At 34.4% G+C, this 16,955-nt stretch overlaps 1 protein-coding gene across 2 annotated transcripts in view; it reads left to right on the forward strand.

Moving 5' to 3' along the window:
* LOC112053571 (acetylcholinesterase) overlaps nucleotides 1–16,955 on the forward strand; it is an 89,451-nt gene that overhangs the window by 38,355 nt on the left and 34,141 nt on the right. For both annotated transcript variants that reach the window (XM_052884544.1, XM_024093031.2), the window contains exons 3-4: nucleotides 12,686–12,828; nucleotides 15,474–15,626. In XM_052884544.1, coding sequence (XP_052740504.1) covers nucleotides 12,686–12,828; nucleotides 15,474–15,626 — 296 coding nt within the window. The remainder of the gene's footprint in view (nucleotides 1–12,685; nucleotides 12,829–15,473; nucleotides 15,627–16,955) is intronic.

Here is a 16,955-nt window from a genome sequence, read left to right on the forward strand (position 1 = left end):
CCTTAGTCCAAAGGTATATCGTTACATAACGTTCCGTTCTGTTTCTATGTAAGAACTCATTAATCTAAAGTGCATCGCTGTAATGTTTGCTACACACTGAAGGCTTGACGCAAATATTTGCATTTAATCTTTTACGTGCATTAAGCAGAATGATTTATTATATCAAATTCTCTTTTACCAGCGTAAAGCAAAAAGCTTTAGAAATATTTCCAGGTTAACTCAGAACTAAATTAACTATAAAGTAGTTACTTACTCGACTAAAGTAAATAAAATAGTTACGTTAGTTTTAGTTGAAGGATTTATTTACTAAACTAAAAGTGAACAACTAAAATTAAACTTACATATAAAACAAATATTCCGTCAAGTTGAGTACTTTCTACTACTTTGACGACGACAACGCTAGATTAAAAAAACAATTACTTTTCAATAAGACCTTTATTGAAAATGTGCATAATGTTAATTATTATAACTGGGTTCCATCCCCGGCTGGGCCGATTGAGGTTTTCTTAATTGGTCCAGGTCTGGCTGGTGGGAGGCTTAGGCCGTGGCTAGTTACCACCCTACCGGCAAAGACGTACCGCCAAGCGATTTAGCGTTCCGGTACGATGTCGTGTAGAAACCGAAAGGAGTGTGGATTTACATCCTCCTCCTAACAAATTAACCCCTTTCCATCTTAGATTGCATCATCACTTACCATCAGGTGAGATTGCAGTCAACGGCTAACTTGTAAAGAATAAAAAAAAATATTATAAGTTGACGGAAGAAACAAGAATTAAGAATTTTTAGCGACAAATCCCCGCCATAAAAAATACAGAACGAACGTAAAAAGAGAAACAAAACGGGCAATTTCCATTCAGAATTAATGGACGTGATCCCTATTCATTTGGAAATGTTGATACGGCGAATTATTTCATTCGGGATCATTCCGATGACCTATTAAAACTGTGCGCATATTTCTGCACTCATGTTATCGTTATGTTGTTGGGAACTATATTAGAACTAATGACTTTTACTATAACGATTTTATACTATAGACATGTTACGTGCCTACAAAATAACCTCAAAAAATGATCCGATTTTAGCTACTCCATCTAAGCGCACAAATTTAAGTTTACTTTACACCAACTTTTCAGGTGTGTGCATTTTAAGAAATTAAATACCACGTGTATCAAATGGTGAAGCAAAACATCGTGAAGAAACCTGCATACCAGAGAATTTTCTTAATTCTCTACGTGTGTGAAGTCTGCCAATTCGCATTGGGCGAGGTGGTGGACTATTGGCCTAACCACTCTCATTCTGAGCAGCAGCAGTGAGCTGAATATGGGTTAATAATGACTTTAACTTACTTTGTATGTTTATGTATATAGATATGTAGTTTTTACCCTTCCTGAACACACAACTCGACATTATACACAACATTTAGGTATTATTTGTTTAGATAAGTTTCGTTATTTACTATGCAACTAAATGAAATCAAGACAATTAGCCAGCTTTCTTCGCGTCAGTTTCGACGTGTTAGTAACGTATCTACTAGTATAAAATCTTTGATTAGAATTCGTTAATATAAAGCACTACTTGAGCCTCTATCTTTCAACACTTGAATCAGTGACAAACGACGACATAATGGACGGCAGCATTTTTGACGTTTAGAAAATTTTAAATTGAGTTTTATAAGAAATCCTCAACTTTTATTAATTAATATCGATATATTTCAGACTCTTATTCTATGCGAAATTAATATTGTTTATATTAATTTGATATGAGTCAACTACCCAATTATAGTAAAGTCTGTATCACTGGCAATCATAATCACACATGCAATCTGTATTATACCCGATAAGTATACATTGCATCGAATGTTAATAGTTCAGCACTTACAAAATTAGTTGTGGACTTACAAAATGGAGCTCCAGTGACGACATCAATGTTGAATTGCTTATTATTGCATGTAAAAAAAGCTGTAAGCTCGTCAAAAGAAGCATTGACACACGAAAATAATTGAAAAATTTTGCTCGTTTCTTTGAAAAAGTAGATAGAGTGCAATGAAATGTCTCGTTTTTTACATGGCAAAAATTAACATGTTTTTTCTTTCTAAGTGTACAGAGTTCTTTTCCGAAATCCATTTTGCAACTAGCTCCTGTAAAAGAAAGTCGATAGTCGGCGAAGGCAGCAGTTGCTTCTGCCGATGGCAACACAGCTCGTGTATAAGAGCCCTTATTTAATTAAAAATTATAATAAACTAAATATGCAAAATCTACAAGGTAAACCTTGTGGTTTGGAATATCATGTTTCATATAATACCTACATTGAATGTCATCAAATACACAGGTATTTCCTGAGCTCATTAATATAAACTGCAGTGGCAAGTTTGTTCTACACTTGAAGGCTTTTCGCAAACATTTACATTCGCAAATTAAATGTGCGCGACTGTACGAGTATGATGGAGTTATTTATTGCAATTAGAGCAAGTAGGTTTCGTTTTGACCTTTAGTTTTTTAAGGTTTTTCATCTTCATATTATTTATTATAATTAGACTCAAGAACTCCTAGGCTTGGTAAAATTCAGAAGGTAAGGCTGAAATTCAGAAGGTATTATTACTGAAGTTCTTACTCCTAAAACAATAATGCTTTTCAGCTATTTAGATAGAATAATATTAGAAATTTTCAAGAAATATTAAACTAACCTAAAACTGAAATACGTAAGGGGTACCGAATTTCCAGACAAATTTTGGGAATCAAAGGCTTGGTAATTTATTAAAATCTCTACTCTCAATTAATTAAAACCACAGAACCTAGACAAAGCGTATAGAAGCACAGAACATAGACAAAGCATTTAAAATCACCACAGATACATAGATAAAGCGCTCAAACTAGCGCTAAAACCACTGTGCAAGCAGACTCTATTGGCATACCCAATTTTAACAGTTTGCTGACTTATTAGAGGAAAACGGGAATATTAGTCATGTTTAAAAGATTTTGCAAATATTTTGCAACTAGCGGATGCCTTTATTTTATTCTTATAAGTTAGCCCTTGACTACAATCTCACCTGATGGTAAGTAATAATGTAATCTAAAATGGAAGCGGGCTAACTTGTTAGGAGAAGGATGAAAATCCACACTCCTTTCGGCTTCCACACGACATCGTACCGGAACGCTAAATCGCTTGGCGGTACGTCTTTGTCGGTAGGGTGGTAACTAGCCACGGCCGAAGCCTCCCACCAGATATGCCTGCACTTCGTCCGTGTGGAATTAAGTTTTTCACAAATACCATTGATTTTTCGGGCTGAAAAGTAGCCTCTGTGTTAATCCAGAGTAAAATTTATTCCATTCCGAATTTCAGTCAAATCGCTTCTGGAGCCGCAGCGGAAAAGAACAAACAAGTTTGTGTGTGTGCAAGTTACACACTTACACACACTTTTGCCTTTATAATATTAGTGTGACTCTCAATGTTTAGATGCCTGCAGTTTTGTAATCCATTAGAACTTTTCCCAAAAAAGAAACTTTTTAATGCAGAATTTACCTACATCACGATTTTTTTACCTGATCTCTGATGAGAATTGAGGCTGGTTTGAGCTTTGATAATATATACATGATACTTTAAACCAATTTTACAATACGATTAGTACCTACAATGGGGGATAATATTGTGTTCAATATAGTTGTATGCCTACATAAGGCAAAAATCAAAGCAATGGTAATGAGTAAATGGAAAGTATAAAACTAAGGCTATTAGAGTTTAAGATCTTAATCTGAAAAGAGCCTACGACAAAATCATCCAGAAGAAGAAGAAATACTTTATAGCACTTAAAAATACATTAATAAACAAAAACATTAAAAATTAATCATTTAAACTTAGCATGCAAAGGTGGCCTTACTATAAGCTATCTTTACCAGGCAACCCCTGACGAGAGGACTTGCGAAGAAAAATCAAAATGCAGGATATCGTATCGAAAACTGAAAATAAGTATCAAAATTAGTCCCACGGAATGATGAAAAATTCGGAAAAATGTTCTCTGAGGTAGTCGTTAGGAGATGTTTCAACAATATAAATCATATTCCACGAGATATGACCTTTGCTTGTTTTTGTTGTAAAAGCGTGACTTATCAATATCGGGCATAGGGTTCGAGGTCGTCTGGGTGCTCGCACCTGGAGGCAGGGAGGCACGCATGCGCACTACCACGTAAACACAACAATACCACGCCGTGGAACGTTCGTACTATTGAAGTACTACAGACTCGCCCACGTAACTAGGCGGGCCCCTCTCTCCCGTTTGCCCCCCTGTTGCTACACCCCACCCGGGTTGAGAGAATTTGAAAATGGTGGACCGTATCGACGACTCCATCCTTGGGGATTTTCAAATGAAATAAATGTCTCGCGCTCACCGAGGTCAAAGCACAGTAAATTGCAAAAAACGCTCTTTAAATCACATTTGGTGCAATTTATCTGGATCAACGCCACAGACGGGAAAATTTGTGGCAACGCCGCTGAAATGTGACTAAACATTCTTAACGCATGTTTCAGTTGGATACGAATACATTCTCTGATGTTGACTTGATCTTCATTATCACAGCGTAATGTCTTACGGTATTTTATTGTGGGGCAAGGCTGCCGATATACAATCTATATTTGTACTTCAAAAAAGAGCAATTCGAGCAATATATCAATTAAAATCACGCGAGTCCCTTCGTCAAAAGTTTAAAGAAATAGGTATACTAACAGTAGCCTGTCAATATATATATAACAGTATAGTCTATGTAAGACAAAATATTAATTTGTACAAACGAAAAGGAGATTTAAACCCACGTCTTACTAGACACGGGCATAAGTTAGTTATTTCTGCATATCGTCTCCAAAGAGTAAAAAAATCTTTTGTAGGTTTGGGTGTACTCTTCTATAACAAGATCCCCAAGACTGTGATGGACCTGCCAATGCATAGCTTTAAGCAATGTGTTAAAAAACATTTACTTAGTCGAGGTTACTACAACATTGATGAGTTCCTTAAAGATAAAAGCGCTTGGAGGCCATTGGATCAGCTTCCACCTTCACACAGGAAATAAAACTATAAGAAATTGTAATTGTTATCAATTGTAAATTATAATACTGTATGACTTTTTCAAAAGAGCAACTGTTGAGTTTCTTGCCGGTATCTTCTCAGCAGAACCTGCCTTCCGAACCGGTGGTAGAATCTTTACAAATAGTCAACTGACGTGTCAAAAGTGCTTGTAAACTGAGCCTACTTGAAATAAATGATTTTTGATTTTTTTTTTTTTTTGAGCCTCTCTCTTAATAGAAGGTGGATATGAACCCACAACGCTGCTCTATAATAAACTGGTGGACACCCGTGGCGGATATGAACCCACAACGCTAAACTGGTGGACGCCCACGGCTTCGTTCTCCCTTAGACCTCCTAATTCCGGCCCTCTTGCAAAATCCGTTCTTAGCGGACGTCTACTAACTGTAAGCTCCCTGCCGAATTTCATCTTTGCTTGCCAATTGGTTTTCGAGATTTCATGATGAGTGAATCCCATTATCGTAGAAAGCAGTGATAGCCCTGTGAATATGACCTCTGCCTCTGATTCCGGAGGATATGGGTTCGAATCCGGTCAGAGGGATCCACCTCCAACTTTTCAGTTGTGTGCATTTGAAGAAATTAAATATCACGTGTCTCAAACAATAAAGGAGAAACATCGAGAGGAAACCTGCTTAACTGAGATTTTTTTAATTCTCTACGTGTGTAAAGTCTGCTAAGCCAGCTTGATGGACTAGGGCCTAATCCCTCTCATTCGGAGCGGAGATTCGTGCTCAACAGTGAGCCGAATATGGATTAATAATGATGATCGATACTTTATCACTGATCTTAGTATTTAATTATAGCATGACCAAAAATATCAAAAAAAAATGGATTAAAAGAGCCGTAAGTACCTAATTTTCAACAGTCTTTGCATAATTTGCTAGTTATAGTAATTAATTTTCTTTTTTGCTTCAATATGCTTTAATTTTCCTTGCCACAAATAAGAAACTATATAAAGTAAAAAAAAGTTAAAATATAAGAACTATATATGAAAAACTATAGAAGTTATTGTTATATTAATACTTTGTTTCACAATTATGCATTACGGGACGATTTATGCCAGTTTAGTAAACCGCATAAAAAACATCGATCCCTAAAAAATAAAAATTTTAACTCAACCTTTGACCCATTGACAATAAATTAGGACCTAGGCTTCTTAGACTAACCATTAGAAGGACTCAAACTTAATTTTATACATCATTATTGTAATAAAGTCTTGAGTGCTCCAAATCGTCTTTTGTCCGTAAACGCTTGTGAGAATTTTCGCCGTCGATTTTCGGATAAATACGTGATTACGGTACCTAACACGAACGTCCGGTGATACGTCTACCTCGGACGTTTATGACAATCAGGCAATTAGGGTTTCCGTCGATAGCTTGTTGTTTATTAAAGGGTTCGTAAACGTTGTTGGTCAGGGTTTTATATATGGTTGAATTTTAGCAGCCACTCTGTATATATATTCAACTCTTTAGATGCTCCCGCTCAGTTGGGAAAATGGGAATTGAATATACCTAACTATTTCGTGACGACGTAGCTTTTTTAAAATCTGTCGAGTAATTCTTGATTTAAATTGTAACAAATAAAAAATCTAGTATTGCTTACCTCTTTGTATTATTACTATAGTGTTTTTTTCCTTACATGGCAAAATTGGTAAACAAAGATCCGTTGTCACGACATTCACATATTTCTCACTAACTGTCCGTTTAAACTAAATTATTTATATACACATCACTTCATTTAACGTGTACACCGCGAATTACATAAAAACTGCTTGTAATAAACTATTTTATCACATTTATTTCACTAAAAACGAAATCACAACAAGTTTTATTTCTACAGATTAACGAAAATGTTGCGAATTTGACATTTCGTAATGCTAGATTGTCTATGAATTGAAGAGATGGGAAAGATACATGAAATTATAACGTGTCGATAACTATGTACATATTTTTTAATTTTATTTGTGTCCTTTGTGGCTTATAAATAAAATAAATGTGTATCTTTATTAACACAGCACCAAAGAATATATTATACTCCATGGACAAGAAGTAAATCTACATACATGAAAACGTTGGACATAGCAGCGACATTATTTCCGCATACGAATATTTTTTCATAAAGTCAGTGGCAATTTTAAATGGAGATTTTTGATTTTAAAATAGTTGAAGGAACCAGTTGAGAAAAAACAAATAATAATTTAAAAAAATATATACAACCGACAAAATAATAACGTACCCACGAAATTACAAAAGGGAAAAATAATATCATTATATTTTCTGCCAAGCCAGTGTATTCAATCTATTAATTCAAGGTCTACCCTATCGTAAAGATTTTTGTTTCTTAGACATTATTTTTGTCTGTCATGTGTTTTTTTCAGTAACGTCTTAAGTCAACATCGGGCTTGGCAGCGACTTCAAAATGATCAATAGGTAGAAAATATAATAATGTTATCTTTCCCTTTTTAGTTTCTTTAGTTAGTTTAGTTTTTTTAGTTTAGTGTAATATATAATCTTTAATTCATTAGAAAAACATTTTTGTAGCTTTTTTGTTTTTCTCGATTGTTTTCTTCAACAATTTAAAAATTAAAAATTTCCATTATAAATTGCCACTGACTTTATTTCAAAAATATTCGTATGCGGAAATAATGTCGCTACTATATCCAACAAAATGAAATGAAATGTTAATGTTTTTTTGTAACTTTTGCATCTTTTGTAATTTTTAAAAATTTTAAAAATTGGAAATAAAGGCTATACTATTATTATTATTATTACTATATCCAACATTTTCATGTATTTCATGATTCACTTCTTCTCCTTGGAGTATATATTCTTAAAATGATATTTAATTTCCTAAAATGCACACAACTGAAAAGTTGGAAAACGAAACGAATATGGAACGTATTCGTTTTTTAAGATGACGTATAGTAACGGATATTTTAGTTTAGTTATTTCAGTTCTAACGATACCTACTTGATATCGTTACGATGCCTGCGGTTAACTTCTCAACCATACTGATTGTCTTTGGTTCATAGTCAGCCATTATTGTTGTTTAAAATTGACATCTAAGAAAATTTCGAGTATAGCAAATTTCATCCACGTTGTTTCCATTCCTGTGGAATAAGGATAAAATAAAACCTACGACACTCTATAACGTGTCTTTATATTGGTAAAAGAATTTTTAAAATCGGTTCAGTAGATCCAGAGAGACATCTACAACCTCACAAACTTTACCTCTTTACAATATTAATATAGATATAGATAACATAGTTTAGATCAAAAAAATATCTTGATACAATATATAAAAGATGTTGCAGCTGTGAATATAATATGATATGAGATGACAGAGTCATAAATCACATGAGTACACGCAATACGAGTAAGTACTATCCTATTCTATATCGGTATTGTTGAGTACATTAAGCCGGATTTAAATTTGTCTGACGTGTCGTGTTGTAACGCATCAGAACAGAATCGGTATGATACATTTTGTACGCGACACATCAGAAGCCATCACGACATGCCACAACACATAAATGTAAACGTTGCCATTTAAAATGTATGATACTGATTCTGTTCTGATGCGTCACGATACGACACGTCAGACAAATATAAATCCGGTTTGACCATCTCAACAACAGCATTCGGAAAGTTGTGTAATAAATAATGTTTTTATACTAACGGGTATCTTTTTTTTATGCTTTGCGTTATATTTTCGTTTATAATGAACATCAAATAGCCGATTGAAATATCACTTATCACTCACACAAAAATACACTTTGATTATTTAAGTTATCGTGTGACGTGACGGGTAGCAGCAACAGTGATTGTACTATTATTTTGTGGTAGAGGAAACACCTCGAGCAGGTCCCAGGACTTGTGACGTTGGCGTAGGTTAAAGGAATCCCTTGCATGCATCAACACTCACCGTCCCTGTCTGACATGTTCTCCATGCCCACACTAAACAATTTACTAATAATTACAACACAAAACGATATTGCAAAAAATCACTAACGCGACTGGCAGCGTGACGGTGACTACGCTGCCTAACAAAAACTGAGCTCAAATCATCAAATACCCACTAATTTATATCAACATGGTTACCTCTCTTCTGCAATAACATAAATGATAAATGTTAATACCACCTGTAAGCGCAGTGTCGACCCCCCACCAGGTGGACTGACGACATCAAGCGAGTCGCAGGGATTCGCTGGATGCAGGTGGCTCAGTATCGTGATGTTTGGAAGTCCTTACAAAAGGCCTATGTCCTGCAGTGGACGTCCATCAGCTGATATGATGATGATGATGAGTACCACCTGTAATCTAGGAACTTTGAACAATCGTCCTTTTTATTAATCTTAGCGATCATGACGCGCGGCAGTGTCTTTGTCAATTGTGAATTGACAGACTAGATGTGGTAGTTTTTAAAACTAACCACAAATTAGCAATCATCATCATCTCCTTACCCTTATCCCACTTAAGTGGGGTCGGAAAAATATGTCAATCTTTTCCATTCGTAAAAAGCAAATTAGCAATAAACTTTACCAATGAAAAAACCGTACATAGCTAATAGAAGAATGAACAATTCCAAAAGCGGAAAAAGTAGAAATTAAGATCCAGTTTCAAAAATGATAATAGTATAACGGGTAGTTATTTTTATCATACATCTTCTAACAAAAAGAATTTCATAATGCGCTCGGCAAGCACGCTTCAACGTGCCAAGTAGGCACCCACATACACGAGTGTGTTTTAATGAAGACACTCGCGAGGCTGCTCTTTGTATGCAGGTAGTTTTATATTTCGGTGAATTTTGACAAAATTTATGTCAAAGCAGGAATAATTTCTAGAAATTAACCGACTACAAACATACTTAGCCCTATATCTATCTATATTATTTAAAAACGAATGAAAATATTTTGATAAAAAATACGCTCTTAAAGTCCTTTTCATGAAAGAATCGCGATCTTTGTCATTTGTCTAAGGCGTTGCCAATATTAGATCAGGTTTTAGCCGCGGCACAGAAAACATATGTACAAGGTCGCTGGAATTCTTTCATGAAAAGGACTCTACTTTTAGTAGAGTACTAGTAGTTAGAGTATCCAAGCAATAAAAAAATATAATATGTTTCATATTCTTTGCGATATGCGCAGACAAACATACAGAACTGGTAAAAATTGGTGGGTTGAAATTGATTACCTCCTTTTAGAAAGTCGGTTAAAAAGGTTCATACATAATCCTTATTTACGTTAAAACAAGGTAAATGCCGTCATTGGTCACAGATCATTGAATACCTTAAAAAAAGCTTTTTAATGGTTGTGGATGCAGTTTATGGTCGAACTCGATTACCTAGAAGAATATTGACGCTAAAGGAATATTAACCCTCATTCGCACGAGAGCTTTTTTAACGGACGTTATGAAAGCGTTAAAATACAACAAATGCATTCCCAAGTATAAATATTCACACGACAGCGTTTTTAAAATACGACGCTTGTTTTCGAGCAGTGTGGCATTTTCAATTTTGGGCGTTGGAAATAGAAATTCATTTAACTTCATATTAAATTTGAACGCTTTTTTAACGTCCGTTAAAAAAAACTCTTGTGTAAATGAGGGCTAACGCATCCTTACAAAATATCGCTGGACACAAAGTTTGTATAGCGTCTGACACAAGATGTTTCACAAATTTTCAGTTACCGAAGCGAATTCATACCAAAGGGAATTTGTAATAATTTGTTTACAATATTAATCTTACAGTTCCCAATGCAGGTGTGTCAATCCATTATTTAAGACACGCGATGTAGCATTCAAAGAAATAATTTTCATATTCAGATTGAATTTTACTTGGCTTATATTTATGGAAGAAATATTGTAATTTGAACATATTTTAAACTAATTTACAGATTGAAGATAATGTTCAAAAAGATTTTAACAATTGAAATACATGCCTTCACGATACGAAATGGTGTCTATTTTTCATACAGTGCACGTAATGAAGGGCGTAGGTTCGAATTCGGTCCGGGGCATGCACCTTCAACTTTTCAGTTATGTGCATTTTAAGAAATTAAATATCACTTCTTAAACGGTGAAGGAAAAACAACGTGAAGAAACCACGTGATATTTAATTTCTTAAAATGCACACAACTGAAAAGTTGAAGATGCATGCGCCAGACCGGATTCGAACCCACTACCCTCCGGAATCGGAGGCAGAGGGCAAAGCTGGGTTATCACGTATTCTGTTCTATGAAATAGTAGGTATTATATCTTATAAAATATTTTTTAAACAATGTTCAGTTGTTTAAATAAAAAATGAAAGTTAGCTCTTCTAATGAAATTCTTCTTAAAAACGGTTGAATACTACTAAGACCAGTTGTAGTTTTGCTGAAATACCTTCCATTTTAGTCGCTAACAAGCCTCGTTATTCTGCGCAAACTTTGAATTTCCGGCCCAAGTGATTAATGTAGGTCAAATTTACACAAATATTTGCTCAATTTAACGAAGTAAAGTTTTCGGATCAACGATTTTATTTTTACCTGCTAATAGGTGAACTTTTGGTATTGCATTCAATTAAATAATATCATTAACATAGACTTAATAAATAGACAGACACTGTCTCCTGAAGTAAAAAGTTAGACACCCGTATTTGATGCCGTTCGTATGTACGCACAAGCCAACCGACGCACACATTCACACCATATTCGGCCTGACCGACCGGGCAGTCGCATATTATGGATACTCGGCATCATTATGGTGGTTCAGTTATTTCACAACGTGATACCGTCTGCCTATTTATTATGTAAATGATGATTAATTAAGTTTTCAGTTCAGTAAGTCTGATGACTTCGGATACAATACCCGTCTTCAATTCTTAGACTAAATAACCTATAGACCTAACAATTATTCACTCTGAACGTAAGCCTATGACTATGTGAGAGTAAAAGCTAAGCTAATTACACTAGTCGTCTCACACGAGCGTACTTATCGTAGCGTAGCGATGCGTCAAGGGCTCCTATTTCGGGGCACATAAAACTGCTTACGAATCCTGCGACTACACACTATCTATGTGTTATAAATCTATGCTTCAATGCCTATTTAGCTCGTCTTAAAATTCAAATTGTCTCGGAAAAGCAAACCTCCTTTTCTTAAAGCAAGATTTAATTTACTCTTTAAGCCAGTTATTAAAACATACAGAGACTCAAACATATTAACATAAGGACTGCTGTTTATAATTTTAGAAATACAATTTTAATAATAATAATAATATACCTACTTAAACAATACACATCACTATCTAGCCCCAAAGTAAGCATACAGAGTAGCTTGTGTTATGGGTGCTAAGATAGTTGATATTATAATATTCATATACATTTATATACTACATATAAATACTTATATATAATGTATAAATACACACAGACACTGGAAAGCCCATGTTAATCACACAAATATTTTCCAGTTGTGGGAATCGAACCCACGGCCGTGGATGCAGAAAGCAGGGTCACTACCCACTGCGCCACGCGGCCGTCAATTTTATCTTTATAATTTATTTATTTTATTTATTTATTTTATCTTTATATTTATTTTAACTTTAAACTTTAAGGCTTAACGTGTTGTTTGCTTACAGGTACTTACTTTCTGCTCTATGACTTCCTCGACTACTTTGAAAAGGATGGGCCGAGCTTTCTGCAGCGGGAAAAGTTCTTGGAGATTATTGATACAATATTCAAAGAATTCTCTAAAATAAAACGCGAAGCTATCGTGTTCCAAGTAAGTAAAGTTACATACCACATTTTATGAATATCTAACAGCCAGTTTCTTCATGTAAAGCTAAAGTAACAGTAAAAGTAGTAAGTAGTAAAGAAGACTTTATTTTTCAGTGAATAAGACCGTCACTTTTGATTTATGACGTTACTTTGACTGTTACTTGCGATGAAGAAACTGGCCGTAAGTAGGTACTACTAGTAAGATACACCTATTTGTCTCTTATTTAAGCACTAACGGATGCCCGCGACTTCATCCGCGTGGAATTTAGTTTTTGACAAATCCCTCGGGAACCATGCATTTTTCCGGGATAAAAAATAGCCTATATGTTAATCCATGCTGTGATATATCTCAATACCAAATTTAAACTAATTCGGTTTTATAGTCGAGGCGTGAAAAAGTAACAAACATTCATATCATCAAAATCATCAGTTTACGCAAATCTCGGGATACTACGGATTTTTTCGAAATGAAATTAGCCTATGTGTTAATTCAGAGTAAAATCTATTTCTTATCCAAATTTCAGCCAAATCGTTTTAGTAGTAGCGGAGTTAAAGAGTAACAAACATCCAAACATCGTTACAAACTTTCGCGTTTATAATATTAGTAGGATAAGAATACACAACAACAAAATATGAACTTTAAACCCACCACTCTGCTCCAATACAGGTTGGCGGACAGCCTGATAATGTTTTTTTTAACTATCACTGTCAGATGTTAATCATAATGTCGAAGGCTTAATATACTTCATTCTCTCCGAGGGTATATTTTTTTTTACTAGCGCTTAAAAAATGTTAGATACGCAGTTTTATCGTTACAACGTAAGTTAGCTTAAGTAGTTCTGCAGTACATTTTAAGTCATCCCTCATTATCTAAGACTAAGCCTAACTCAATTGGTTAAAAAGTTTGTAAGAATTGAGTGTTAATTTTGACTGAGTAATTACTTTACGAGGCTCTCAGTGTCAGTGGAGAAGTTACGGTCTATCTTAACAATTAAGTTAAATGTTAAGACTACATCAAGTAGATGGTACTTAACTTTTTTATGCATAGCACGTATGAGTTATTTCTCATGTTGATTATTACATAAATATCCTAATTTATAACAACTCGAACTGACCTTAAAATATTTTGTATAATTTGAAAAACAGTTTCAGGTTTTATTTATATTATTTATTGACTTCCCCTTAATCAATTAAGATTATTATGATTTCCCCTTAATTTATTAATTAGAATTATAATAGAATAATAGGACAATGGAAAGATGTAAATACTCCTATTTGGAAACCATTGAGTTAACCGGGATAAAAGTAAGTTTATTTCATTCCAAATGACGTGAAGGATTAGCAAACATACACACACAAACTTATATACTCGTTATATTAGTGTGTATCTACTAAGTACTTTTTTACTTGTAGTAGGTAAATACTATGTATATCTATACTTATAATAAAACTGTGTATTGGACATTATACAATCGATACTGAAGCCAAAAATATTTTTTTTAATTTTTATCTTTCTGCCTGTGTTTCCGTGGTTTTTGGCATCACGCATAAACTACTGATTGAATTCAAATGAAACTTGACACTATTTGAGACCATAATACGGAAAAGGTTACAAAATACTATTTATTGCGAAAATAATATCAGAATGGGGTGAAATAGGGGTTGAATGTTTGTATGGAAAGTCCTTCATTTTCAGAGTTACAGTTTTTAAAATGTATTCTTAAATCATAAAATATATACAAAGTATAATGTGATTAAACAATTTTTAAAATTTGAACCTTAAAGTGGTGAATTATAGGTTGAAGTTTAAATAGATTTCCACGCGGACGAAGTCGCGCGCATTCGCTAGTTATATTATATAATCGTGATATTCGTAGGTAAAATAAAAATATAAAAAAATGTTGAAGTGCGATGTTAGAGTCATTAGCATGGAGTGCTATTTTTCTCTAGTGTGAGGCAGATTCTATTAGCACTTTGATAGGTCCGTGGGCGTACTCGTAGGCTATCCATAATAAAATGACCTAGATTTTCAGCTTTTCAGATTTATGTTTTTATTGCCCGTCCACGGAAGGTTTACGGCTTTAGATGTTATGTATATTTATGGAGGAGATGAAATAGTGTTTCTTTTTTGTTTTTTTCGTACCTACTCGTACAAAAAGAGCGATTTTTAACTCCCGACGCTAAAAAATGGGTTTTATAAGTTTGAAGTGTCTGTCTGTCTGTGAGTCAGTCTGTTTTAGTCAGTTAATTTAGGTTTTTCGTATGAAAGGTGATTTATGTGCGAGTGTTCTTAGACATGTTTGATGAAGATCGGTTGAGCCGCTTAAAAGTTCTGGGGGTTGAAAATGGGGAAAAATATTTATATTATAAAGACTTTCTTCAGGTACCAAGTTTTCACCAACATCTATACTAATATTATAAAGTAGAAGAGTTTGTTTGTTTGATTGATTGAACGCGCTAATCTCAGGAACTTCTGGTCCGATTTGAAAAATTCTTTCAGTGTTAGATAGCCTATTTATTGAGGAAGGCTATATTTTATCCCCGTATTCCTACGGGAACGGGAACCACGCAGGTGAAACCGCGCAGCGTTATTATAAATTAATAAAATTAAAATTAAATGTAAATTTATTTTACCAATTCTTTTTCAAGTACACGGATTGGGAAGAGATCACAGACGGCTATTTGAACCAGAAGATGATTGCTGACGTAGTCGGCGACTACTTCTTCGTCTGCCCAACGAACTACTTCGCTGAGATCCTCGCTGACTCCGGGGTCGATGTCTACTACTACTACTTTACTCATGTAAGTAGTTCTACTTTTTTAACCCTCAACTTACTTGCGGTCTCAAATACCGATACATGTTTGCAAATTATTTTTGTTTAAATCTGTGGATACGGACCCTATCTACACTTCGAACTGTTATCTGCTAAAGCTAAATGTTTCATCAGCGGTCTCTAAAATCATAGGTTGGTTGTGATTTATTGACTAAGGGTTAATTACATTATAGTGGTGAGCGATATGATAAGGTATTTTTAAATTTATCAGCTTAATTATTAATTATATTTATGTTAATGTTAATTTAATATCCTGTTTAACCATTTAACTACCTTCATAACATACCTACTAGGATAAAATATGAGATAATTAATTATAAATGATATCATGAATTAGTGTCAACACTGCAGTTTTTTATATGTAAGTATTTTCGTATTCGACTCAGTATACCATTATCTTAATAATATATAAATGCGAAAGGTCATTCATCACGAAATCTCGAAAACTTGTTGATGTATCAAGATGAATTTTGGCAGGTAGGTAGTTTGTAGTTAGTAGGCATCTGCTAAAAACGGATTTTGCGATAGGGCCGGATTAAGGAGGTCTAAGGGTGGACGAAGTCGCGGGCGTCCTAGATTGTACTTATCGAGATATGTTTAAGACATTCGCCATATTAAACTTTTAGAGTGCCATCTTTTTCTTTATTGATTAATAATTGACACCGCTATAGGATTACGAAAATAATACTTAATTAGACAACATCTTTAGAATTCATCGATATTTTATTAACAATGACGTCACTAGTTAAACTGAAATAAGCCAGTCATAATGATGTTGATTATGATGACTATAATTTGAAGACAATACAGTGCTGATGTTCAGGACTTGATTGTGAACTTTGTGTTACCTCACCTTGCCTACAGAGAGGCGGTTGTTCGAGGTGCAATCGTGTCATCAAAAGGTAGTCCCAAAGCAATTACGTGTTCTGAAATCAATGTTCATGGGCCTTGTTCATTGACCGAATTGTATTCCAAATTATCATCAGTTGTTATTGATGCTATTGCATTTACCTACAATCATGTACTCATTGTTGAAATCATTATCATTTAGCCTGTTTCTGTTAAACTAAGTTAAATCCTTGAAAGCAGCATTATAGGTCCAAACCAAGGAAACATTTTACTATTCTCCTATTTAGTCACTGGCACCAGTTCCAGGATTCTTCCTTAAATTGTAAATCGATTGGGAGATAGCATACGTCCGGACGTCATGCCTGGGACGCGATAGTAACGCACAAAAGCATTTAAGGATACGACCGGTCGTATCGCTGTAAATTGGTAGGCGATTTGGAATTTAGGT

This window comes from Bicyclus anynana, chromosome 12 (genome assembly GCF_947172395.1).
Source record: "Bicyclus anynana chromosome 12, ilBicAnyn1.1, whole genome shotgun sequence".
Taxonomy (NCBI): Eukaryota; Metazoa; Arthropoda; class Insecta; order Lepidoptera; family Nymphalidae; genus Bicyclus; species Bicyclus anynana.